The 27,431-nt window shown below is 38.8% G+C and overlaps 1 protein-coding gene across 1 annotated transcript in view; it reads left to right on the plus strand.

The window, feature by feature from the left end:
• DNAH11 (dynein axonemal heavy chain 11) overlaps window positions 1-27,431 on the plus strand; it is a 407,209-nt gene that overhangs the window by 40,809 nt on the left and 338,969 nt on the right. Inside the window, exons 10-20 of the mRNA XM_033192171.1 lie at window positions 6,225-6,362; window positions 6,673-6,797; window positions 7,383-7,578; window positions 9,074-9,178; window positions 9,343-9,735; window positions 17,899-18,231; window positions 18,772-19,026; window positions 19,106-19,275; window positions 19,487-19,709; window positions 24,525-24,641; window positions 24,750-24,836. Coding sequence (XP_033048062.1) covers window positions 6,225-6,362; window positions 6,673-6,797; window positions 7,383-7,578; window positions 9,074-9,178; window positions 9,343-9,735; window positions 17,899-18,231; window positions 18,772-19,026; window positions 19,106-19,275; window positions 19,487-19,709; window positions 24,525-24,641; window positions 24,750-24,836 — 2,142 coding nt within the window. The remainder of the gene's footprint in view (window positions 1-6,224; window positions 6,363-6,672; window positions 6,798-7,382; window positions 7,579-9,073; window positions 9,179-9,342; window positions 9,736-17,898; window positions 18,232-18,771; window positions 19,027-19,105; window positions 19,276-19,486; window positions 19,710-24,524; window positions 24,642-24,749; window positions 24,837-27,431) is intronic.

Here is a 27,431-nt window from a genome sequence, read left to right on the forward strand (position 1 = left end):
AGCTCACTGAATAATACACTTTGAATAATGTGCTAATGAATAATGATACTTTGTACAAGATGATTTTAGGACATTTAGTTACTGTTTTTTTCTTGCATTCACAGTGTTTTAGCTCTCATTATCTTCACAGAAAATTTGGCCTAGCCAGTGAAATACTGATTCAAAATTAAGTCACAGTAAAAACTGAAAAATACCTTAATTCGGGAATTTCTTTTATTTACCATCGTTTAGATATGTTAGGTTCATCTGCCTATTTTATTTTTCTGACTGAAACAAATAGCAATTTATATACTGTATTTACCCAGGCATAAGATGTCATTGATGATCAGACACACCATTATTTTGTGTAACAATTAAAAAATGCTGCCAAATAATAATAATTTCATTGATTGCATAATGTATTTCAATTGCAGAGATTTTGAAACATAAAAGTGTGCTTGTCACAGAATTGATGAAATACAATTAAGAGTTACATAAAAGAAAAGCATCTCAATAGTGTCCACATATGAAAAGCTTATAGGCCGGGCACGGTGGCTCAAGCCTGTAATCCCAGCACTTTGGGAGGCCGAGACGGGTGGATCAAGAGGTCAGGAGATCGAGACCATCCTGGCAAACAAGGTGAAACCCCGTCTCTACTAAAAAATACAAAAAACTAGCTGGGCGAGGTGGTGGGCTGAGGCAGGAGAATGGCGTCAACCCGGGAGGCGGAGCTTGCAGTGAGCCGAGATCTGGCCACTGCACTCCAGCCTGGGCAACAGAGCGAGACTCTGTCTCAAAAAAAAAAAAAGAAAAGCTTATAATATGGGGAATAGGAACACCACATAAAACTTGCTTGACAAAAAAAATTACAAATCAAGTATAAATTAATAATCAGATAACATCCCAAAAGAGGGATGGAGGGTTCAATATCAGAAGAAAAAGAGCTAAGAAATCATGGGTATAATTCATCGAGAATGGCAGTGTCGAACAATATAGCAGACACAGATTTTTTAAAGATATTGTTTAATTTTGACCTGTAAATGAATTGGCTAGTCAGTGGTGAAGCCATCAGCGTTCTCTGGCCCCAGTTGAGCATTTTAACATAAAGAATTCATGAGGATCTAGATAGGAAGAATCAATGTTGTGAAAATGGCCATACTGCCCAAAGTAATTTATAGATTCAATGTTATCCCCATCAAGCTACCATTGATTTTCTTCACAGAATTAGAAAAAACTACTTTAAATTTCATATGGAACCAAGAAAGAGCACGTCATAGCCAAGACAATCCTAAGCAAAAAGAACAAAGCTGGAGGTATCATGCTACCTGACTTCAAACTGTACTACAAGGCTACAGTAACCAAAACAGTATGGTACTGGTACCAAAACAGATATAAAGATCAATGGAACAGATATAATGCCACACATCTACAACCATCGGATCTTTGACAAACCTGACAAAAATAAGCAATGGGGAAAGGATTCCCTATTTAATAAATGGTGTTGGGAAAACTGGCTAGCCATATGCAGAAAACTGAAGCTGGACCTCTTCCTTACATCTTATAGAAAAATTAAGATGGATTAAAGACTTCAATCTAAGAGATAGGATGATGACCTAAAACCATAAAACCCCTAGAAGAAAACCTAGGCAGTACCATTCAGGACATAGGCATGGGCAAAGACTTCATGACTAAAACACCAAAGCAATTGCAACGAAAGCCAAAATTGACAAATGGGATCTAATTAGACTAACATGCGTCTGCACAGCAAAAGAAACTACCATCAGAGTGAACAGGCAACCTACAGAATGGGAGAAAATTTTTACAATCCATCTGACAAAGGTCTAATATCCAGAATCTACAAGGAACTGAAACAAATTGACAAGAAAACAAAATACCCCATCAGAAAGTGGGTGAAGGATATGAACAGACACTTCGCAAAAGGAGACATTTATGTGGCCAAGAAACATGAAAAAAAACCCCATCATCACTGGTCCTTAGAGAAATGGAAATCAAAACCACAATGAGATACCACCTCACGCCAGTTAGAATGGCGATCATTAAAAAGTCAGGAAACAACAGATGCTAGAGAGGATATGGAGAAATAGGAATGCTTTTACACTGTTGATGGGAGTGCAAATTAGTTCAGCCATTGTGGAAGACAGTGTGGTGATTCCTCAAGGATCTAGAACCAGAAATACCATTTGACCCAGCAATCCCATTACTGGGTATATACACAAAGGATTATAAATCATTCTGTAAAGACACATGAACAAATATGTTTATTGCAGCACTGTTCACAATAGCAAAGACTTGGAACCAACCCAAATGCTCATCAATGATAGACTGGATAAAGAAAATGTGGCACATATACACATATACACCATGGAATGCTATGCAGCCATAAAAAAGGATGAGTTCATGTCCTTTGCAGGGACATGGATGAACCTGGAAACCATCATTCTCAGCAAACTCACACACGAACAGAAAACCAAACACCACATGTTCTCACTCATAAATGGGAGTTAAAGGATGAGAACACATGCACACAGGAAGGGGAACATCACACACTGGGGCCTGTCAGGGAGTAGGGGGTTAGGGGAGGGATAGCATTAGGAGAAATACCTAATGTAGATGATGGGTTGATGAGTGCAGCAAACCACCATGGCACATGTATGCCTATGTAACAAACCTGCACATTGTGCACATGTATCCCAGAACTTAAAGTATTAAAAGACAGAATTCATGAGCATCAAATAGTTCTTTGTTTTATAAGAACTCTTCAGTGAAACTCAGGTGCTGTCAGCCGCAATATACAGCCTGTTGTTATAAAATGACCTGTAATCTAATATCTCATGTCTAACATCTATAATAGTCATATATAATTATTACATTTAATACTGCCACTATTTTTTGTCTAGATATGCATACTTGTTTCTCTTTGACAAAAATGACATATTTTCATCCTCTACTGGAATCTTCGCTTAACAAAGAGTTGTACAATTTTTTCTTGCCTTTATAACAGAATTCAACTATTTTTTTTTAAATGTCTGTGTGATAGTCTATCATATTCTTTGCTACTGGAACTAGTTTTCTTCCATGCTTTTATAAATAACCAAAAAAAGAATGTAGAATGAAATCTCAATTACAGAGGCTCCTGCCATTTTCAGTTCAAGTCTCTCTTTCTCCAACCATTAATATGAATTCTGTTATAGTACCTGCCAGTTAATTTTTTTCTAAACAATTTAATCTCTTAGGTAAAAGGTGTTTTTCTTTAACTTTTCACATATTTGACCTGTTTACTGAACAAATATGAGATCCTACTGTCATAAGCTTGGCGGAGGTGTGGCATCCGCTTACAGCTTCTGTGTAGATTGCCTTCCATGGTGACTTGTACAAAGTGACATTTAATAACTACTTGAGGCAAGGTGGACTGGCTGGTAGTTCAAGTAATGAAATAACCTACTGATGAGGGTAAACTGCTGCAAGTGTAATGGCAGAGGAAGAAATTACAAGGCTGTGTACTTAGAGAGAAAAATATTTCACCTATAGGGATAGGATGATGAGCTCTGACCATTTACTGTTAGTCCCTGGGAAGAAAAATATTTGTAGACTGTTCTCTGAAGACTACTGTTACAATACCTGCTATTGTCAAAGACATGGCCAGGAAGGGCACCGGAACTGAGGGCTGTTCTACTCTAATATAAAAGTATAGTGCTTCAAAATCTAAAGTGCTAGGTGTGCTCACCAAAAAACAAAAACAAATACTACTGAATGGCTCTCTAAAATTTACATGAAAGCAAACCGAAGTGTGTAAAAAAAAAAAAAGTGTCTAGAAAGGACTTCTGCTTTGAAAACTATTGAAATATGAAATGTATATGGTTTAGGTGGCCACGGATTTTTAAAAATCATTAAAAGTGGCACACCTAGGAACAATATAAATATGTATTACACTGAACAATGGCAATAGTGTTATGAAAAGCTGTATTATGCAATGAAAGAAGTGGAGCAAAATTAAGACAAACCTTGCAGATCTCAGACGGGATATTTGGAAAGAGAAGCATGTGGTGGGAATTACTCTTTAGTCTTGAAGTCAATGTGAAAGAAAACATCTCTACTCTTCATAAAATAGCTTTTAGTTTTGCTGTGAACAAAGAAGCAAGAGCTTGAAATGACCTTTACTCTCCTCCTGGAGGGTAATTTTTATACATTTTGGATGACAATTACAATAATGTATACTGTCTAAAACTTTGAGACTTTTCCTACTACTTTTTGGCTTTACAACCTCGCCTCAGAATATTTTCTCTTGAAAACTTGGAGTTAAGGACCGCTAAGCTGATAGGCAAGATGTGATGTAGCTAGGAAACTTCTACTATTCTTTCCATTGTGGTCAATATGATAAGTGTTTAAAAAATAACGTTGTGAAATAAATACACTTATAAATTCTTGTTGGAGTATACTTTCTTGTTAAATATATGAGACAATGTTTACTTTAGAAATTTTATTTGAAACCCAAACTCAACAAAACAATGGCTGTGGGAAGAAAGTTAATCAGTTACATTTTGCTAGGTAGCAGCTGAGTAGTAGATTTAAAAATATTTAGCAGTTTCTACTGCAGTTATAACTGATGTTACCAGAAAAAGTCGGAATGTGTTGTCTAAATTGACCCCTAAGGTATAGTTATAGTTACATTTTAGTTTCTATAATTTTTTCATGGTAATTTTATTTTCAGTGAATGTAGTTTATGGAAATATTTGCAAATTTTTATTATAAAGCTGTTTTTTTTAAGTGAAACATGTTTTAGGGAACACCTATTATTTCCCTAAAAAGAACAAGCCCCCTCCTTTGCCATATTGCTAAACAAGGCATGACCTTGGATACAGTTTATCTGCCACTGTAAATATACTTAGTTGTTTTGATATGTCTTCTTTCAAAGAAAATATCTATATGACAGGCTTAGTAACTAACGTATTATGAAGGCCACACAGAATGATCAGCTGACAAAATGATATAACTTTCAATGGCATATTAGCTGATGAGAAGCTACGCAGTAAACACAAACCCGAATGCTAGACTGCCTGGTTTCAAATCCCAGCTCCGCCACTAGCTGTTATGAAGTTGGGAAAATCATTCTCTCCTTGTAACTCAGTTTCCTCACCTGGAGTGTGTAATAACAGCACTTTTAAGGCCCTTGACATATAGTTCCTGGGACATAGCACTATAGAAACATTGGTTATATACAAATAAAATTTGTTTTATACAAATTTATATACAAATAAGTGTCATGTAGCTTGCAAGGAAAGAGCTATTTTATGCTAGCACGCAAAATAATCCACACTGGGTAGTAAACAAGAGACTAATGGGAATCTAAAATCAGACTCGCTGGACAACTGAGCTTTGTGAACACTGACAGCGAAGGTAAGTTGGAAATCTAGGGGGCTCCATTGACTGAACAAGAGGAGCTTGTGAGACTTCACTCCTGCTTTGCTGGTGATGTGATCCTGTTCAGTCTGTGTGTCTGCTTTCTGCTGTCCCCCCATCAGTTGGCTTCCTCTGCTTGCTAGTAGTTTCTGCTCACTGGTAATTTTAGCCAGCGTGGATTCAGCCAGGCCCTGACTCTGAGAAAGAATCTGATTAGCTCAAGGCATTGATTTGAGCCAGGACATTCATGTCAAAGGAGTCGTCTACTTGTGGAGTGGTTGTCCTTGTAGCAGTCACCACTGTAGCCCCAGGACACTGTTGGGGGTGGCTGGGTCACGTGGATGTACGAGGGGCCATAGGCATGCATCCATGGTGACTGGCACGTCTGGTATAATTATTCATGCTGTGACCTAGAGGGCCTCAATATGGATATATGGATATTTATATCTAAAGAATACATATGTAGGAGGGAAGAACAATAACAAGCACATGAATCTTGTTTCTCTTCTTGTGTCTGCAAAGCGTCTTCTGAAACGTTACCTGCCACCCAACAGGAAATACTATTAGCTGTGAGCAGAAATTGCAGACAGACAATGGTTCCTTTCTGCTGAGAAAGGGAAATTATTTTACATCTAGAATTGGTTTATTAGATGTACAGAAATTTTAGGGAGATGCAAAAAATACATTTTACATTTTGAAGCATCACAGGATACTTTTAAGATTCTAAACTTCAGTCATGTAAGAGATTTGAAGGGGGACATTGTGAGCTGGGTATTTGTGTTAAAAACTCATAGTGCTTAACGTTGCCTTAACTTTGATTTTTATAGCTTTTGACCGTATTTGGAAATTTTCTAGAGAAGCCAGTTGTCATGGAAATTTTCAGCCTACATTACAGCACACTAGTGCATATGTTTAATACAGAGCTGGATGTGTGTAAGCAATTGTATAATGAACACATGAAACAGGTAAGTGGTGGATAAGGTTGGACACATTCACAGCATCATTTTTGCAGATAATGACCATCAACTAGAACTCTATGTGATTATATCTAAAGACTCGATATAGGCACTACCTTTTTGTGCTTTTATTTAACTGGTTTCCTCATGGAGATGGTAAACTTGCTTTAGGACTGTAACTCTTCTAGTAATCAAGTGATTAAACACATATGTTTTACACTACCGTAAAAATACCAAAATGAACAATTGCTTACAAGGTTGGGAACCATTCTGACTAAATGTTCCCTTTCTTCCTCTTCACCAAAATATCAACTTGCAGATTGAACGTGGACATGTAGCTCTTAACAAGAACATGCCATTTACCTCAGGGAATATCAGATGGGCCCAACAGGTCCTCCAACGACTTCAAATGTTTTGGTCAAGCTTTGCATCTCTCCGTTATCTGTAAGTAGTTAGGCTTAGGTCATGGCAAATTATTCTAATGGTATGGGTGACGTTTTATATAAGAGAGTGAGCTGTTCATATCAGCACTTAGGAAGCCATTGCCCTGTTCACTTCTCTCACTGGTTGGGTTTGTGGAGAGGGATTCATTCCCGTGATTTTGGAATATTTATAATGGGACTCTTAGAATTTCATATGCTTACATGTTTTCTGGACCTTTTTTCTTTTCACTTGTCCTTTCCACCCACCATGTTTGGAGTTTCTTGCTGTTATTATTTTTCCTTTTTCCAATAAGTAACACTGCTTTTATTATGCAGTCTTTGTGCCTTTTTCTTCTCTTCATAGGAGCCAGTAGCTTGTTGCTATCAACATTTAGTAACATCCTGAGTTTCATTCATCTTATAACTTTATCTTTTAAAGCAAAAGCAATTCATAGGCATAATTTGGTCTTGACTGTTTCTCTTCCTGGTTTATAGTGCATTATCATATTTTATATATTTTATATTGTGTATTGTATTACTATACAATTATTAAGCTGAAATCTATCTAATATATGTATAAACCAGTAGAAAAACCTTATTCCTACAGATTTTTGGGCAATCCTGATAATGCCTTAGTTTATCAAAAGTATGTTGAAATGACCACTTTGCTTGATCAATTTGAAAATCGTGTCTATAATGAATGGAAAAGTAATGTGGATGAAATCTGTGAATTCAATTTGAATCAACCCTTGGTTAAATTCAGTGCCATAAATGGTCTTCTCCGTGTCAATTTTGACCCAAAGGTAGGGATTTCATTTTTTAAGATGATTTATAAGTGCCATTTTTATTATAAGCATGTTTCTGGTATTTCCAACCATTTGTAATTTACATTTGGGAAAATGTCAGAGTTGCGAGGACTATAACTGTAAACAATTTCTTATAGGTCTTTGTTGTAGAGATTGCTCAAATTCTACTCATTAGTCTATTAATTTGTATTGTAATTATTTCTTTACCACCCTACCCTCACTAGATAATGAGCCACTGAGAGTAGCATCCATTTCATTGCGTCTTTATGCTCTGTGTTTCTAGTTTAGTGTCTGGTACTTGGTTACACTTAGTAAATGTTAGTTCAACTGAATTGAATCGTTTGTCTTTACCAGATAGTTTCTGACTTAAATATATTCATAACATACACCAGTGTTTTCGTTAAAATTTCATCATATAAGATATGGGGAATCAACAGAATACACGGAATGAAAGACATGTCACGTTTTTGATGAGCACTGGTAAATTTTAACTTATCGTCATTTCTTTCAAAGGGACAGTAAGCTTGTATATGGTAATTAAATTGATGGTAATTTAAAAAAACATAAAACAATATAAAAATATTAACAAATAATATCCAGGATGAATATTTTATTTATTAAACAGGTCTTTTGTTACTGCATGGTAAATCATGTAACAAAGGAAATTTCATATATTTTCTCAATTCATTTTCTCATAATTTCATTACATGTTATGTAACAATGGGACTTTGTTACCATTTATATATGTGTATGTGTATATAATTATATGTGCAAATATTTAAATACCAGATGTACATGTACATATGTATACACATTGTATATATTTAAACAAACAATCTCCAAGTCTGGCAGCTTGCTGGATATGAGACACAAAATAAGCTTTCTTTTCTGTTTACCACCATGGATATGCTTTAGGATAAGGGGCAAGCTTATAAGAATATCTATTTGTAATTTCCATGACAAAACACAAAATGCCTTAAACATCTGGCTGGATTTTTAGGGAGTGAAGATTATACATTCACTCTTAGTGATTACCTAGAGTCTCTCATGACAGTCCATATGCATGCCTAGGAAGTGGGAAAGTTAGCCTCACTGAGTTGGATAAGCATACTCTGTACCCGAATTCTGATCTGTTTCCCTAAAACATATACAGAGAATAATTGACTTTATTTTGCTAGTAAAACTCAGCACACATACCTAAATATATGACACAGTAAACTGAGGATTCCTTCTACTTTCTGATTTCATAAAACCAATTTATAGAAACTAATTTCTTGAGGTGTTTTAGGGATAATTCATATACCTTTACTATATTATGGAATGTATGATTTTTGTTTTTAAAAAGTATATGAAACAAAAGCCCATTTACCTTGTTGATTTGGAAATATAGTAATCCTTGGATAATATCCTAAGTGTTTCAAGTTAAACTTGAGTTAAAATAGAGTGACATTATGAAAATATGCAATATTTTTAATAATTGTTGTTTTAATAGCTAGTGGCTGTATTGAGAGAAGTGAAATATCTTCTGATGTTGAAGAAACAAGACATACCAGATTCAGCTTTATCCATCTTCAGAAAAAGGAACACTATTTTAAAGGTTTGTGTTTTTTGTTAAAAAAAAAAGATACTAGGGCCTATTATGAATATAAATATTTTGAATTGTAATTATTATATAGACCTATATGACATTTTTATGCCTTTAAGACAGAGAAAATAGCTAACATATTTGGCACTTTTTGTTTTGTTGTTTTCTTTGCTCAGTACATTGGAAATCTTGACCTTCTTGTGCAAGGGTATAATAAGCTCAAACAGACGCTCCTGGAAGTTGAATACCCTCTGATTGAAGATGAGCTGAGGGCTATTGACGAGCAGCTGACAGCAGCCACAATGTGGCTGACGTGGCAGGATGACTGCTGGGGCTACATCGAGAGGGTGAGGGCAGCCACGTCCGAGTTGGAGCACAGAGTTGAGCGTACGCAGAGCAACGTGAAGGTGATCCAGCAGACCATGAGGGCCTGGGCCGGGTGCGTGCTACCTCCGAGGAGAGAGCACAGACGAGAGGTGGCCTTCACCTTGGAGGACAAGGGTGATTTGTTTACAAAAAAATACAAGTTAATCCAAGAAGATGGCTGCAAGATCCACAACTTGGTCGAGGTAATGGCTTTTAAGCTTTCAAGATTTATAGATCTTTTCATTGAGTTCAGAGAAGAGCAAAAGTACTTAACCTAATAATGTGGGACTCTTTTATCAAGTCTGAAAGAACTTTATGAATGGTTTTATTATTCATTTGAAGTGGGGGAATTTGTGTTATTTGCCTACAATTTCTGTAGCCCTCACTACTCTAATTTCTGAGGGAAGAGATCAGAATGTGAGATGTGTTGATGAAACAGAAAGGCTAGTGATAGAATCTTTACCTTGTCACAGTTGCATCCTCTTTTGGATGCTCCTAATAGCTACCACTGTTTGTTGACTGCCTCGTATGTGCCAAACAAACACCTTGCTTGGGTCATCTCAAGGAACCCTCTCAACCATCTCCTAAGGATGACAACAATAATTACTCTCCTTTTAACAAAGATTTGAGTTCCTAAAACAGTAACAGGCACTAATCTAGGGTTATGAATTCAAGGAAAAACAGAAAAAAACCCAAACAAACACAAAAGGCAGAAGGCAGGAAAATAAAAGCAAACAAAAAAGCCCCCCCTCCCCAGCCAAAATCCTTTATTTCATGGAGCTTACACTCTAGTCAGAGAAAGTTAGCAAGAGAAATAAACAGATAATATGTCAGTTGTGATAGGAGTAATGATGATGAAAAATAGAGCAGAGCAGGTGGAATAGGGAGTCGCTTGGGGGTAGGGTGATTGGGCAGGACTCTTTCCTAAGATAGTATTTCTGCAGAGAACTGACAGGGAACAAAGCATACGGATATGAGGAGAAGGACATTCTGGAGAGCAAAAGTGTAGACACTTCAAGACGGGAGCAGCCTGTCCTGTCCCAGGTTCTGTCAGCAAACTGGGAGCAGAATTTGCAAGGGGAGTGATAGTGGAGGATGAGGTAGAAGAGACTAATGGCACATTGCGTGGGGTTAGCAGGCTGTTATGAGGACTTTGGATTTTACTGTAAGGGGAAAAAGAGCAGCCAGAGACTTTCTGCTCAAAGGCTTTCCCTGTGGAGGGTAAGCCACAGGGGAGCAAAGAAGTGGTTGGCAGGGAGACTCTTCAGAGCCTACGCTAATAATCCAGGTGAGAAATGATGCTGCCTTGGGTCACGGTGCTAGCGATCATGGCAGTTCATATCCTGCATATATTTTGAAGGCAGGGCCAGCAGAATTTGCTTTGAGGAATCAGAGGAGAGAGAAGGATGATTTCAAGGTTTTTGGTCTGAGTGATTGGACTGGACTGGAGTTGCCCTTTAATATGAGGGCAGATATGAGGAAGACTGTGGTGAGCAGATTTTGTAGGGGAAAAAAAAGGTTTGCTTTTAGACAAGTTAGTTAGAGATGCTTGTCCTAAGGGACAATTTTGAGTAGACTAGAATTGCACATGTGTCTTGTGTTCAGGACAAAATCCAGGTAAGTAGCAGAGAACTGAGATTCATGCACATATATATGGTATTTAGAGGCATATAATTAAGAACATGTAGGAATTATAGATAGAAAAGAGACCCAAAAACTAGCCTCAAAGTCCTCACTAGGTCAGGCAGAAGAGGAAAATCCTGCACAGGATGCTGAAAAAAGAGAGAGTGATGCCCTGGAAACCGATAAAGAAGGAATTTCAAGGAGGAGGAAGAGCTCAACTCTGTCCCATCCTGATGTAGGACCCGAGAATAAAGACGGAGGCTAACCCTCAGATCTGGCAACATGGAAGTCATTGGGATGAGAAGAGGCAATTTCATATGGTGGCGGAGTGGAAGCCTGATGGGAGTGGGCTGATGAGAGAGTGGGGGAATGTGAGTGGAGGCAGCCGAGGAGATCCTGAGTAGCTCTGCGTTGGGGCAAACCGACAGCTGGGCAGTACCTGGGGTCTGTGGATCAGGGTGGGGAGGGTTCTTTTTAACAGCGGTTGATGTTTCAGGATGTTTGTATGTTAACTGCAGTAGTCTAGGAAGGAGAAAAAAGTGTTGGAAGAAAGCCATTGAGGGAATGGGATTCAATAAATACCTGTAGAAGGTGTCTTAAGATAGAAGCATGAAGCATTCATCTGTAGTACAGGAGGGAGGGAAGGCAAAGGTAGCAATGTGGTGCTCCCAGATGTGCAGTGCTGATGATGGGAACATGGGGAGTTGATTTCTTGTCGTTCCTATTTCTTAAGGAAAAAAGGGATGGGAATGAAAGAGCATATTTCATGTTTCCTCTGAGCATCCTTGTTATGTGGAGTCTTCTCTATAGACAGGCACGGTCCTTAAACCATGAGTACTCTCCTTTGGGCAAAGCAGACAGACCTACCCCGCCACCCACAAACACACAAAATCTCTCTGGCTTTCACACACACTCTTTTTCTCTGTATGTCACACACTCTCACACACACTCGCACACACTCTTCCTCTCTCACATCACACACACACACTCTTTCTCCCTCATGCACTCTCTCTCACACACACACATATACTCTGAAGCTGTCATGAAGTAGCACAGTGTGGGGTAGCGAAAGTGTACTTGGTAAAGGCTGGAAACCAGAGTCTTCCAGAGACTGGGCCTGAATTTTCTCATGTGTAAAATGAAGGTCCTTGTCTCTAGGCTAATTCTCAGCAGAACAAGAAATAGATTATGGTTTTCCTGCTGGGAATTGTATGCAACCCATTATCTATCTTGTCTCTGCAGTCCATCATCATTCACTTATTTGAGAAATATTTATTGTGAGCCTTGCTTGTACCCACCACCTTTCTAGGTTTTTGAAATATGAAAGAGAGCAGAGCAGACAAAGATCCTTGCTCTCATGGAACTTGAATCTAGTGAGGGGAGGGAGATAATAAGCAGTGACACAGTAAGTCGTGGTGTGTTAGAACTGGTACATGCTGCAGAAAAAAGATCAAGTTGGAGCAGGGCAAGGGAATTCTGGAGGGTGGGGTCGAAGATGCAGTTTTAAGTAGGATGATCAGTGTAGGCCTCAACCAGAAGGTGGGAAATTTGAAAAAAGACTTGATAAAGGTGATAGAGTCAGCCAAGCAGACCTTTGGTGAAGAGTGTTCCAAGCAGAGGAGATAGCTGTTGGGCAGGGGCTCCCTGGGCATGCTCGAGGAAGAGCAGGGGAAGTGTGGGGGGGCGAGTAGAGGGAGCTGAGTGGAGAGTTGCTGAGGTGAGGTCAGATGCTAAGCTGTGTAGGGAGGGACTGGCAGCTCAGGGGAGGCCTCATAGGCCTTTGTGCAGACTCTGGCTTTGACTCACTCAGGTATGTGAAAGACACTGCAGAATTTTGAGGAGGGGAGTAAATACAATTTGACTTTCATTCTAAAAGGATTTCTGGCTGTTGTGTTGAGACCCTCTGTAGGGAGGCAAGGGAAGAGGCAGGGTGACCTGGTAGGTTGCAGTTCTTACTAGTAATCTAGGGGTTCAGTATGTTCAGGCTGCTATAGCAAAATACTGTAAACTGGGTAACTTAAAAACAACAGAAATGGTTTTCTCATAGTTCTGGAGGTCCAGGTGCCAGCATGATCAGTTTCTGGCAAGGCCCCTCTTCTAGGTTGCAGACTGCCAACTTTTCACTGTATCCTTGCTTGGAGGAAGTTCCCCTGGGCCTGTTTTATATAGGCAGTACTCCCATTCATGAAGGCTCTGCCCTCAGGACCTAATCACCTCCTCCTAAACCCCTCCTCCTAATACCATTCCCTTGGGGGTTAGGATTTTCACTTTTGAATTTTGGGAGGACATAAGCATTCAGACCATGGCACAGGCACGTAACAGATGATGGTGCTGGAGCAGGGTGGTAGCAGTGAAAGTGATTATAAGTAGTTGGATTCTGGGTATATTTTGAATTAAGTGGAGCAAACAGAATTTCCTAAAGACGATGTGGAGCGTGAAAGAAAGACACGTTAAAGATTATTCTACACATTTTGTCATGATCAGCTGGAAAGGTGAAGTTGCAATCTATTCGGATGCGGAAGGGTGTGAGAGGAAGAGACTTAGCAAGGAAGGTCAAGATTTCAGTTTTGGCCTTTTTGAATTTGAGATGTTAATTAGCCAAGTAGAGGAATTGAGTGGGCTATTGGATTTACTCATTTAGAGTAAATGAGAGGGGTCCAAACTGAAAACACAAATGAAAGAGGAGTGGGTGGCAATGATATTTAAGCCAGGAGACTAGATGAGATCACTGAGAACATGAGTTTAGCTAGAGAATAGATGAAAATCAAGGACTATTGGCTGGACCACCATTCTTCTCTTAGGAGACTGGGGAGAAGAAGGACCAGCCAAAGATGCAGAAAAGGAAAGCCTGAGACAGGAGGAGGAAAACAGGGCAGGAAGCTGAGTGAAGAAAGGCTTTGAAGGGTAACAGATTTTCTTACCAAAAAGTAAAGTACAGTACATTTGATATGCTGTAGTGGATAGAGCATATTTTCTAGAAGAAAAGAAGTACATAATTAACATGGGTTTCAATGTTTCTGTTGACTTCCAACATTTTCTGAAATTTCTAAGAAAGTTTTAATTTTCCCGTCAATGACAGTTTGCTAGGGCAAAGACTTTATTTCTGTCTTCCTTAAGTACTGCCTGGAATAGCATCCCAAGGTCGCTATGACAAGGTCCACAAACAGGCTGTCTTGAAATGAAAGAAGTTTATTCTCTCATAGTCTAGAGGCTAGAAATCTGAAATCAAAGTGTGGGCAGGGCCATTCTCCCTTGGAAGGCTCTGCCAAAGACCTGGGTAGCCTGGAGAGAATCTCAGGGGTGTCCTGACATGTAAAGGAGGCATTTATCTGGAAATTAATTTATTTTTCAGCAGTATCTTAACTAAGTCACGCCATGGACTATTTCTAGTTCACTGAAATGCTATGAATTATTCTGTGACTTTTAAGACACCTCTACAACCGTTTATGTGTTAGAATCTGTCTCATAGAGGACAGATGATGGATTACAATTAGTTTTTTTCTGTTGCATTTTCTTGGTAATAAAAAAATATACTCCCCAAACTCCAAGGATTTTAAACCATTAAGATTTATGAATCCTCATGAAAATGCATTAAAAGTGTGGCCAAGACATGACTAGAAATCGTCATAAAACAAGATTTTGCATTGTCATCTCAGAGAAAAATGTTAGAATTTGTTCTATTAATAAGTGGATCCTCCTATTTTTGTCCTTCAGGCAAAAACTAAGAAGCTTTGAAATCACTGTTCTCAATCTGAGAATGGAAGAGAGCTTCTGCCTTGAGGGAATGTAAGCCAGCTTTAAAATGGAAATGAAATGATTATTTGTTTCCATTAGTTGGGTCTTTTAAGTGGTTATTTTCCTCTTGACTTGAGGAACGTGGTTTGGGGAAAAGCTATAGAAATATGGCCAAGGGTGAGTCAGTTCTGCCTTTTACATGTTTTCTGGTCAGTGGGATGTCAGCGAGTGGTCTGGAGTCAAAGTTAAAGATGGAGAGAAGAGAGGAACAGGACCATGGAATATTGGGTCTGGAAGGGACCGGAGTGATCATTCAGTTGTCTAAAGCTCTCCTTTCTCTTCCTTTTGCTCCCTTTATCCTAGTGTGCTGAAGATACAGCATTTCTCATCAATGTGACTGTAGTGATATAAAGTGGATCTCTTGGTATGAAAAAGTGTATATGACTGTGACATGATGGGAAAGGCCCTACTCTGGGAGGTTAAGAGGGCTGGTTTCTAGTCCTAGCTCAGCTGTTAACTTCCTACTAGTGTGACGCTGAATGTGTATTAGGTCTTTGTTTTCATGTCTGTGTTAGTCTGTTTTCACACTGCTGTGAAAAAAAAGAACTACCTGAGACAGGGTCATTTTTGAAGAAAAGAGATTTAATTGACTCACAGTTCCATATAGCTGGGGAGACCTCAGGAAACTTACAATCATGGCAGAAGGCAAAGGGGAAACAAGGTCCATCTTACATGGTGGCAGGAGAGAGAGAAAAGGGGGAGAAACATGCACTTATCAAACAACCAGATCTCATGAGAATTCTATCACGAGAACAGCAAGTGGGGGATTGGGGCAGGGAGTCTGTCCTCATGATTCAATCACCTTCCACCAAGCAACTCTCCCAACACGTGGGGATTACAATTCAAATTAGATTTGGGTGAGGACACAGAGTCAAAAATAATGTCTCTAAGATGATGGTCTCTAAGGATTTTTCTTTAGCTGTAAGATCTATACTTTTCCCTTTTAGTGCCTACATAGGGGCTAGGGCCGCTGTGTATACTTCCTAGGATGTGTACTGCACAATTCCAGGTGTGCATGTCACATGATTACCCAGATTTGAATGGTTCCACCTGGCTGATGGGCAACACAGCATTCCTGAGAAGGAGCAGTTCTTAAATTTGTTTGAAGTCTAGGATTCTCTCATCTTTGCCCTGCCTTACTAGAATCTATACTCACCTTTCTAGTTCCGATTCTTGCTTAAAGCATACACCTTTGCATCTTGGATCATATATCCATAGTAAAGAATAATCAAAACAGAGTATAGTCCACCTTATAATCAGATCTTATTCCAATGTCTCCTTTGCTCTGTGCTACAGTACCTCCCTTGGGCATCTGCTGTCTGATCTGTATAGACTAGTTTAGCCACTCAGATAGCCTCTCTGGAATCAACTTTGCTGCCCACCTGACCTTTTGAAACCTGTGTCTCTGGGCCATGCACACCACGTGCTCAGCCTGTAGTCATCTTGAACCACACGTCTGCCTTCAGGTCCTGTTTTGCCCCAACTGACTTGTCCGTAATGTAGCCCAAAGTCTTGGGAGACACTAAGGTGCAAGAATCTCGTATTGTTGATGGAAGAAGGGAGCTTAGAACTTCCCCAGTCCAATGTTTTTCAAACTGGGTCTATTCCACAGGTTGCTTATTACAGATGGTTTGCAAAATAAATACATACATACATAGAAACAAAATATTTGTGCTTAAACAAGGTCTGAAAACAATTGGGCTAAACCACATTTAATGGAGTTAAAGTAGAGTAAAAGTAAAAAGTAAAATAAAATAAACTTTTAAGTTCAGGGGAATATGTGCAGGTTTGTTAGATAGGTAAACTTGTGTCATGAAGGTTTGGTGTACAGATTATTTTATCACCCGGGTATTAAGCCTAGTACCCATTAATTATTTTTCCTGATCCTCTCCCTCCTTCCAACCTCCATCCTCCTTTAGAGATCCCAGTGCGTGTTGTTCCCCTCTATGGGTCCATGTGTTCTCATCATTTAGCTCCCACTTATAAGTGAGAAAATGCAGTATTTGGTTTTCTGCTCCTGCATTAGTTTGCTGAGTATAATGACCTCCAGCTCCATCCATGTTCCTGCAAAGGACATGATCTCATTTTCTTATGGCTAGTTAGTATTCCGTGGTGTACATGTACCACATTTTCTTTATCCAGTGTATCATTGATAGGCACTTAGGTTGATTCCATGTCTTTGCTACTGTGAATAGTGCTGCAGTGAACATACATGTGTGTCTTTATAATAGAATGATTTATATCCCTTTTGGTGTATACCCAGTGATGGGATTGCTGGGTCAAGTGATATTTCTGTTTTTGGGTCTTTGAGGAATTTTCACACTGTCTTCCACAGTGGTTGAACTAATTAACACTTCTACAAACAGTATATAAACATTCCTTTCTCTGTGCAACCTCACTAGCATCTGTTATTTTTGACTTTTTAATAATAGCCTCAATGGACTTTCATAGAATACATACATTGTGAGTCTCCAAGAATGGCATAGAGTACATAGTACTTTCCTGACTTGATAATCTTCAGATGTTCCAGAATAATGTTCTCTGAAGGACCAGTTCGACAGATCTCTTTATGTATAGGGAAGGCCCTGGAAGGCAAAGTCTAAGGACACAGAGTTAGTGACAGAGCAAGAACTAGAGCCTGGGTCCGATATGTCTAGAATTCATTGGGAACTAGTGTATTTCCTGTCTGCATCTGAAGATAGCAATCTTCATAGAGAACTTTCCTTGAAAAAATGACTTTTGAATGTATTTCATGTGTGAACTTAATGTTCTAATTCCTGCTTAGATCTTTGACATCTAGCTTAAGGTTCTGCAATTTAGTATTTGAATGTTCCTGTCTTGTGCACAAAAATGCAGTCTCTGCTTTTACAAACTATTTAAATGGAAAGTTTTAATTTTTATGCTAATTATTTGCTTATATTCATCTACTAATACTTGTCTGTTTCTAGGAAAATAGGAAGCTCTTCAAAGCTGATCCCTCTCTGGATAACTGGAAAATTTATGTAGAATTCATTGATGACATTGTGGTGGAAGGCTTTTTTCAGGCTATAATGCACGATTTAGACTTCTTTCTGAAGAATACAGAGAAACAGTTGAAACCAGCACCATTTTTTCAAGCACAAATGATGTTGTTGCCTCCTGAGATTGTGTTTAAACCTTCTCTAGACAGAGAGGCTGGGGATGGCTTCTATGATCTGGTAGAAGAAATGTTGTGCAATAGTTTTAGAATGTCTGCCGAGATGAACCGAATAGCAACACACCTGGAAATTAAAAATTATCAGGTATTTTCTTAGTTAATAGGTATTTAGCTTTTATATTAATAATTCAAAAACAAATTGTGGCTGGGTGTGGTAGCTCATGCCTGGAATCCCAGAACTTTGTGAGGCTGAGGCAAGAGGATTGCTTGAACCCAAGAGTTCAAGACCAGCCTAAGCAGCATAGCAAGACCATCTCTACAAAACATTAGAAAATTAGCTGGGTGTGGTGGCATGCACTTGTAGTCCCAGTTACTCAGGAAGCTCTGGCAGGAGGATTTCTTGAGCCCAGGAGTTAGAGGCTGCAGTGAGCTGTGATAAAGCCAGTGCACTGTAGCTTGAGCGACAAGGCGAAACCCTGTCTGAAAAAAAAAAAACCCAAAATCACCAGAAAACAAAACCCAGAACAAATTAGAATAATGGTAAGCACAGGGAAAAAGGAAGTTGGAAAAAGCAACATGATTTTTAATTTTTCTAACTACTTTCCCTTTGAAGAATTACCTTGGTTGTAGATAATTGATAAAGCAAGGTTGGTTTGAATAAGTGCTGTGTTTTCCTCTCATTTAGAATGATATGGATAACATGTTAGGCCTGGCAGAGGTCAGGCAGGAGATCATGAACAGAGTGTCGAATGTCATCAACAAAGTCTTAGATTTCAGAAACACCCTGGAGACCCATGCTTACCTCTGGGTGGATGATCGAGCTGAGTTTATGAAGCATTTTCTCTTGTATGGCCACGCTGTATCTTCTGATGAAATGGATGCTCGTGCAAATGAAGACATTCCCAAACAACCACCAACTCTTGAGCAATTCAAAGAACAGGCAAGGAAAACCCTTAGCATTTAATGCAGTGAACTGGCTTTTCATTGAGTTGTTCTAGTTAATTTTTTTCTAACTACAGATCGACATTTATGAAGCTTTGTACGTTCAGATGAGCAAATTTGATGACTTCAGAGTGTTTGATAGTTGGTTCAAGGTGGACATGAAGCCTTTCAAAGTGAGCTTGTTAACCATAATTAAGAAATGGAGCTGGATGTTTCAGGAGCATCTTTTGAGATTTGTCATTGACAGGTAGCCTTTGTACTTTGGTATTTGGAATTATAACTTTCTAAACTGCTTTCTGAAACTGAGATGTTACTTTTAAGAGTATTAATGTTGTCAATTTCATGATAGAGATAAATAACATTTAATCAGGTACATAATGAAAATGCGATTCACTCAAGTCTTATACTAAATGTTTTAATAAACTTATTTTTTGTGTATGTACATATATATTTAATAGTCTGAATGAGCTACAAGAATTTATAAAGGAAACAGATGCAGGACTTCAAAGAGAATTAAATGAAGGTGATCATGATGGTTTAGTTGACATCATGGGGAATATTTTGGCCGTAAGAAGCCGACAGAGAGCTACTGATGAACTCTTTGAACCTCTAAAAGAAACCATCACCCTCTTGGAAAGCTATGGCCAGAAGATGCCTGAGCAAGTCTATATTCAGCTAGAGGTAAGTGCAGAGGTGAAATAATCGTAATTACCATAAATTGAGCATCTCTTTTATTAAAGTACTTTACATGTACTCCCTTATGATGTCCTTACAACAATCTATACTGTACACATTTGATGTTTTCAGTGTACAAATTAAGAATCTGATACTTAAGGAGATTTAATAACTTTCTCAAGGTCACACAAATAGTAAAGCCAGCCAACACTCTAAGTGTGTTTTATGACAAAATACTCTTAACCACTGTGCTCCACTGCCTTCTTATTAGAAAGAATGTAGATTGTAAAGAACCTATGAGTTGCTTTTTTGAGTTCAGTTTTACCATCATTTTCACATATGAAATATATCCATACTTTTTTTTTTCGTTGAAAAAAACTACCTGTCAGTCAAGAAGTGTCCTAGTCTTGCAAACATATCATGGACACGTTAATAAAGAATAAATAGGCGAGCCATGGTGGCTCACACCTGTAATCCAGCACTGTGAGAGGCTGAGGCAGGCAGATCACCTGAGGTCCAGAGTTCAAGACCAGCCTCGCCAACATGGTGAAACCCCATCTCTACTAAAAATACAAAAATTAGCTGGGCGTGGTGACACGCACCTATAATCCAGCTACTCAGGAGGCTGAGGCAGGAGAATCATTTGAACTTGGGAGGGTGAAGGTTGCAGTGAGCTGAGATCACACCACTGCACTCTAGCGTGGGGACAGACTGTGTCCCCATGCTAGAAAAGACTGTGTCTCACAATAATAGTAATAAGTAAATGAAACTCAATTTGGATGGGGAAATCACTGTGTTTTCTAAACAGATTTCTATGCCATCCACCTGTTTCCATGCTGTGGAAAGATTTGGGGGCTTTTTAACAACAAAGTTTCTTTAATTATAACTGAAACCATGAACCACAGTCTCACAATTGAGGTTCTTTTTGTATGCCAATGTTGATATTTTATAGATTGTGTGTGTGTGTGTGTGTACACATATGTGCTTGAATTTTGCAAGTGTGATCAGTGGATGCATTAACCAGAAAGCTTTCACTGGATTCTAGTTGATCTAGTTTAGTAGTCAGAGCACAGAACTCAAATTTAGATTTGTTTTGAAGTACTGTATGAGTTCATCTTTTCTGCTTGCCTTGGCAAGTTTGTTAATGTCTGAGACCACACTTCCTTTTGGTAAAATATGCCTCGATCCCTCATTTAAACAATTTCTCTATACTCGCTCCCATCAATTTCTGTTTTCTTCTTTTTTTATTGAGGTGAAATTTACTATTCAGATAACATATAAAAGTAACCATTATAAAATGTATAATTTAGTACAATATTGTATAACTACCACCTCTATCTAGTTCCAGAAATTTTCATCACTCCCAGAAAGAAATCCCATACCACTTCTCTGTCTCTCCCCATTATCCTCCTCCATGCCCTGCCAAGCCCTGCCAAGCCCTACCCACCAACCCTTGGCAATTGCCAATCTATTTCTGCCTTTATGGGTTCACTTACTCTAGATATTTCCTATAGATGGAATCATACAATATGTGACCTATTTTGTTAGGCTTCTTTCACTTGGTATAATGTTTTCCAGGTTCATTCACACTGTAGCATGTATTGGTACTTCATTTCTTTTTATGGCTGAATAACATTCCATTGTATGTCCATACCACCATTGGCTTATCCACTCATCTGTCAATGGATATTTGGGTTGTTTCCATCTTTGGGCTATTGTCAATAGTGCTGCTGTGAATATTCGTGTGTATTTATTTGAGTATCTGTTTTCAATTCTTTTCAGTACACTTAGGAGTGGAACTGCTGGGTAATCTGGTAATTCTATATTTAACTTTTTGAGCCATTGCCAAGCTATTTTTCACAGTGGCTGTTTTGTTTTATATTCTGTCATTTTGCTTTGTGAGGATTAAATGCAGCAGGGTATTTACAAGTGCTCTCTTGACTATAGAGACTGTGAGAATTACTGTATGTGAATTGTTAAATTCTATTTGAGTATAAAACTGCCCTTATAGCTTGCAAGCCAGTTAGACATAGAGCAAGATGACAAATTCTAGACAGATAGATACATAACAAGACCAAGAGATAAAACAGTTCCAGTAGAAGCAACTATAAATATTTCTTGTTTCTAGGAAGATTTATATATTCCTTGAATCAGATGTTGAACCTTAAACTATATATCATAGAGAAAGTAGTCATAACATAAGTAATTGATGAGGGAAGTTTAGCTATGGCCTCCAGAATTTGTGTTATAAAAGTTTGGTTCACTCCTTCAGGTGATGGTAGTATTTGAAAGTATTAGGCTTTTCAACATTTCAGAAGCAGGATACAATTTTAGCTGTGTGTCAGTAATTTAGACTTGTCAGGAGGAAAAATAAGATTCATAGGTGGTATGTGGTGTATTTGGAGGGTAAGGGGCCCAATTTTATTTTAATTTAAGCAACTGCAAGTGATAGTTACTTTCAGTTTCTCCTTTATTATTATGAGAAGTCATAACATTTTCCAAATACTTGTCTATGCTTAGTTCTGTGTGAAAACACCCTAAAGTCTGGCTGTGCCTATTAAGAATTGAAGTATTACTTCCTTAAAGTCATGGGGACTCACCACCAGCAAGATGATCTTTCTCTTCATGGAGCATCTCTTCAGTTTTTTGCCTCTTTTCATTGCTGTTACACCCACTTTAATTCAGCTCTTGTTACTTCTCACCTCACAGCAATAGCTCCTTAATGCATCCCATTCCTCCTCACACCCCACCCACAATATACTCTGAAACAAGATGAATATTCTAATCTGTAGGACTTATCCAGTCCCTTTTCTGTTCAGAAACGTTCACTAACTGCCCCTAACTTCCCAAATGCTGTCCAGCTTCCATAAGAGCTCACACACTCACACTATCCTGTATTGGTTGTCATACCTCAAGGGATCTCACCCTAATCTCTGCCTGTTGAAACCTGGTCATTTTGTTGAGCCTCAGTTTCAATGTTACCTCCTCCTTGAGTGGATCATCTGACTTCAAGAGGCTTTGGAGATCATCTGATCTTTTGGTTTTCAAGAAAATTTATTTTTATCAAGTAAAACTTGTTTGGAATCCCCAAATATAAAGCAGATTTGCTGTGTTTGAAGAAGGATAAGGGGGCCTGAGCTCATGGATGTAACTACTTCCTGGCTTCCCAGCCACGGCCTCTGAGGGACTCCATGGAATACTTAGGTTCCATGGAATGGAATTGGAAATGCAAAGTGAGACTCTGTACAGAGGGAAAATGCAGAGTTTTGATGAGAAGCCACAAGAGGGAAGGACAAGGGGGTTTAGAGCCCAGGTCCCTTGTTTCCTGAGCTAGTTTGGTATTCCTGTCATGTTACCATATTGTCTCCCAGCTGTTTTGATTCCATAACACATAGACATCCTGATAGTTAACACATTCTGTTGTGTAGAATAGTTACTGTGTGTGCCTCCTGCTCACTCTGACAGATTATAAAACAATTTAAGTCAGAGAATGTGTTTTGCCTTTTTAGCACCCTGCTCACCACACAAATAGTATTTAGACGTAGCACAGTGCGTTCTTCATAATTGGCAGTTACTGAATCATTCATCAAATATTTATTGAGGATTACAAAATAGTCTTTAGAACCTTTGAGTTTTGCACTTCAGCTACACAGGTAGAGTTCCATCACTCTGGGTGGTTTTGTATGACAAAACAATTTCAGTGTCCCAGGAGATGACCCAGAGGAACAGTGCTTTGTTAGCTGGGACACAAGGAATGCTTTTCAGCAGTAATTATGCCCCATGCATGGCTCCTCAAAGAAAATAACTTGATTTTGTCCTATTTGCATTGTAGGCAGGGAGAGCAGAGTTGAGTTGGTACCTGAACTATTTATTGTGTCTTTTGTCCTACATAGAGTAGGAATTCACCTTTCTTCCCTTTGCCTCTTCTCCCTTTAAAAACTCCTAGTCCCCTAAAATAAACCCAACCTCAATCCTCAAATTCTCCAACAAGAAGGAGAATGTACAGAGCTTTGGGAGCTAGAGAAAAGCTGAGGATGAGATTGATTCACATTTTCATCCTTGCCCCAGCATTTTCAAAGCATCTTTTTTTCACTTGCTAAGTTACTAAATATGGCTGGCTTCCATTTCTAGTTGTTAGAGATCAACAAAGTCATTTGCAACAAAGTGCATTTCCAGAGCACTTTAATTTTATTCCCACAGCAGCAAAGCAATTGGGAGATTTGTGTTTATTTTAAAAAGATTTCCATGGATTCTGAGATGAAAACAGTTCTGGTACATGTTTTGGAGTTCTGAACCCAGCAGTGCGAGTGAATCAGCCTGTACTGCAGCCCTGGTTCTAAGCCTTTTCATCACTTTCATCCTTTTTTTTTCTTTTAATAAACTCATTATATAAGAATGAAGAGATGTCGTGGGTTAGTGTAAAGAAATTAGAATCATTTACCTGGGCGTGGTGGCTCATGCCTGTAATCCCAGCACTTTGGGAGCCAGAGGCAGGTGAATTGCTTGAATTCACTAGTTCAAGACCAGCCCAGACAACATGCTGAAACCCTGTCTCTACAAAAAATATGAAAATTATCCGGGCATGGTGGTACGTGCCTGTAGTTCCAGCTACTGGGGAGGCTGAGCTGGGAGGATTACTTGAGCCTGGGAGGCGAAGGTTTTAGTGAGCTGAGACCGTGCCAGTCTACTCCAGCCTAGGGGATAGAGCCAGACCTCGTCTCGGGGCGGGGGGGGAGAAAGAAATTAGAGTAATTTAATCCTATAGGGTTGATTTGTTTTAGGAATTGAAGTAATTTCTCATTTATATCTTTGCTTTTGCAGGAATTACCTGAAAGATGGGAAACTACCAAAAAGATCGCAGCAACTGTCAGACAGGAAGTCTCGCCTCTCCATAATGTGGAAGTCACTCTTATAAGGAAAAAATGTGTTTTGTTTGACGTAAGCTACTTACCAAGTTTTGCTTTAAGAAAGATTTTACAAGGATAATTGAAGTATTTGTTTGAAATTCACTTTCTATTTCTTTTTTTTTTTTTTTGCACTGATCAGGGAAAGCAGGCTGAGTTCAGAGAGAGATTCAGACGCTATGCCCCTCTTGGATTTAATGCAGAAAATCCATACACAGCGCTTGATAAGGTAATACAGATCTCAAATATCCTGTGTGCCTTAAAATAGCTACTTTAAAAAATGGAAGTTTAGACACAAAATACTGCCACATTTTTCTTTATTTTGTTGTAATAGGAATTGATTTATTTAAAACCCAGTTATAAGCAATTTCCCCTTAAGTAAATTGTATTGTATTTCAAATCATGCCTCCCAAAACCATCATCATCATTGTATTAGGGTTCTCCAGAGGGACAGGACTAATAGGATAGATGTATATATGAAAGATGTATATATTACTGTATATATATAATGTATATATAGATGTATATATTACTCCTTAATAAACTGGTGTGATGACTCACACCATCACAAGGGGAAGTCCCACAGTAGGCTATCTGCAAGCTAAGGAACAGGGAAGCCGCTTTGAGTCCCAAAATCTCAAAAGTAGAGAAGCCAACATTGCAGCCTTCAGTCTGTGGCCAAAGGCCCCAGAGTCCCTAGCAAGCCCCTGGTGTAGGTCCAAGAGACCAAAAGCTGAAGAACTTGGAGTCAGATGTTCAAGGACAGGAAGCATCTAGCATGGGAGAAAGGTGGAGGCCAGAAGACTCAGCCAGTCTAGGCTGTCCACGTTCCTCTGCCTGCTTTTATCCTAGCTGTGCTGGCAGCTGATTAGATGGTGCCTGCCCAGATTGAGGGTGAGTCTGCCTCTCCCAGTCTACTGACTCAGTTGTTCATCTCCTTTGGCAACACCCGGCACAGACACACCCAGGAACAATACTTTGTATCCTTCAATCCAATCAAGTTGACACTTGGTATTAACCATTACAATCATCATAGTAATCATACTAGAGAGAGTAACAACTACTACTATTTTTTGAGTCCTTTATATATGTCAAGAATTTTGTTAAGCATGTCACTTACATTATTTTTTTTAAATTCTCACAGTCTCCTTATGATATGGCTTGTATTACTTTTCCTATTTCAAATAAAAAAACAAGCTTGTGGCCGGGTACATTGGCTCACACCTGTAACCCAGGCACTCTGGGATTCGAGGCAGGCATATCACGAGGTCAGGAGATAAAGACCATCCTGGCCAACATGGTGAAACCCTGTCTCTACTAAAATACATATTAAAAAAAAAAAATTAGCCGGGCGTGGTGGTGGGTTCCTGTAATTCCAACCACTCAGGAGACTGAGGCAGGAGAGTCGCTTGAACCCGGGAGGCGGAGGTTGCAGTGAGCCGAGATTACGCCACTGTACTCCAGCGTGGTGACAGAGCAAGACTTCATCTCAAAAAAAAAAAAAAAAAAAGGTTCGTATAATTAAGTAATTCCTTACAGATTTCTGTAGTAAGTGACAGAAGTAGGATTAACATTCTGGCTAGCTAAACTTTTCTATTTTTTTTTATCAGAAATTTTAAACACGATACCCCTTCTCTTGTGATTCTTTTGCTTATAACTTTTAACCATAGTCAAGGAAGCCCATAACTTATACTTAACCCTGGAAATGAAGATTGTTGAGTCATTCAATCCTACTTTATAATGAACAACTGTACTTTATTATAGTTGACTATAAGAATGAATATGGTGCACAAAGAATCCAAATGGTAAGTAATTCACAGAACACTTGAAAAGATGTTTTAAAATTTTGTTAGAGAAATGGTGTCTTTGTTTCTCTAGGAACTTTACCTAGCAACCAAAGTAAGAAAATAGTTGTGTGAAGTTTAGATTTAGGAGCTGCGCCCCTTTCTGCATTGCTCATCTAGCCTGTCACCCTGATTTCACTTCATGCTGGAGATAGTCTTAACTCCTTCGCCGGGTGCAGCTGACAGAGCCCTTACCTCTCTTTCCAAATTTTGGGTTGAATTTAGATTTAATTGCTTTAAACTTATTCAGAAAACACCATTCTATAGCATCATGTTGCCTCTTTCACTTGGCAGAAGAAAATTGGTTAACATATTCATTGAAAAGGGAGTAGGTTAGAGTATGCTAATATACTTGGTTTTATTTTTTATTTTTTAAAGATTATGTCTAAATTGCAGGTGGTCTGAACAGATTGTGGATGGGGAAACGTTTTTACTTGACTAACCAACATGCTGTATGTAAACATTTACTACAGTTATTTATTGAATTTTATCATGTTCCTGCTATACTATAACAGCATATAGTTACATATTTAAAAGTCAGAGATGCGTATGCTTGTAACTACAGGAATGTAGTAGGGCTGGGTGAACTTTTTCTTAAAGTCATGTTGTTGGTGTGTTTGTTCAGCAGACATATCTAATGTTAATCTAGTTAGACTCAGCGAAAGGCATATGTACTCTTGCTCTGGGTTGGTATAGTGGACCCTGGTACTGAAGGAATCTCAATCCACAAGACAGAAACCACTGACTTTCCACAAATAAGGGGAACAGTGCAGTGAACCCCTCCCTTTAAAATGAGGCTCCCTGGTAAAGTGCTACCATTTCTTCACAGCCAAAGATAATAGTAACCGTAGAATAACCAGCTGAATTAACATAACTGGATATTTCTTCCTTTCCTTTTCCTTTTGTTTTCCTTTCCTTTTCTTTGTTTGACAGAGTCTCACTCTGTTGCCCAGGCTGGAGTATGGTGGCATGATCTCAGC

The sequence above is a fragment of the Trachypithecus francoisi genome, unplaced genomic scaffold (genome assembly GCF_009764315.1).
Source record: "Trachypithecus francoisi isolate TF-2019V2 unplaced genomic scaffold, Tfra_2.0 Lachesis_group4, whole genome shotgun sequence".
In the NCBI taxonomy this organism is placed as follows: Eukaryota; Metazoa; Chordata; class Mammalia; order Primates; family Cercopithecidae; genus Trachypithecus; species Trachypithecus francoisi.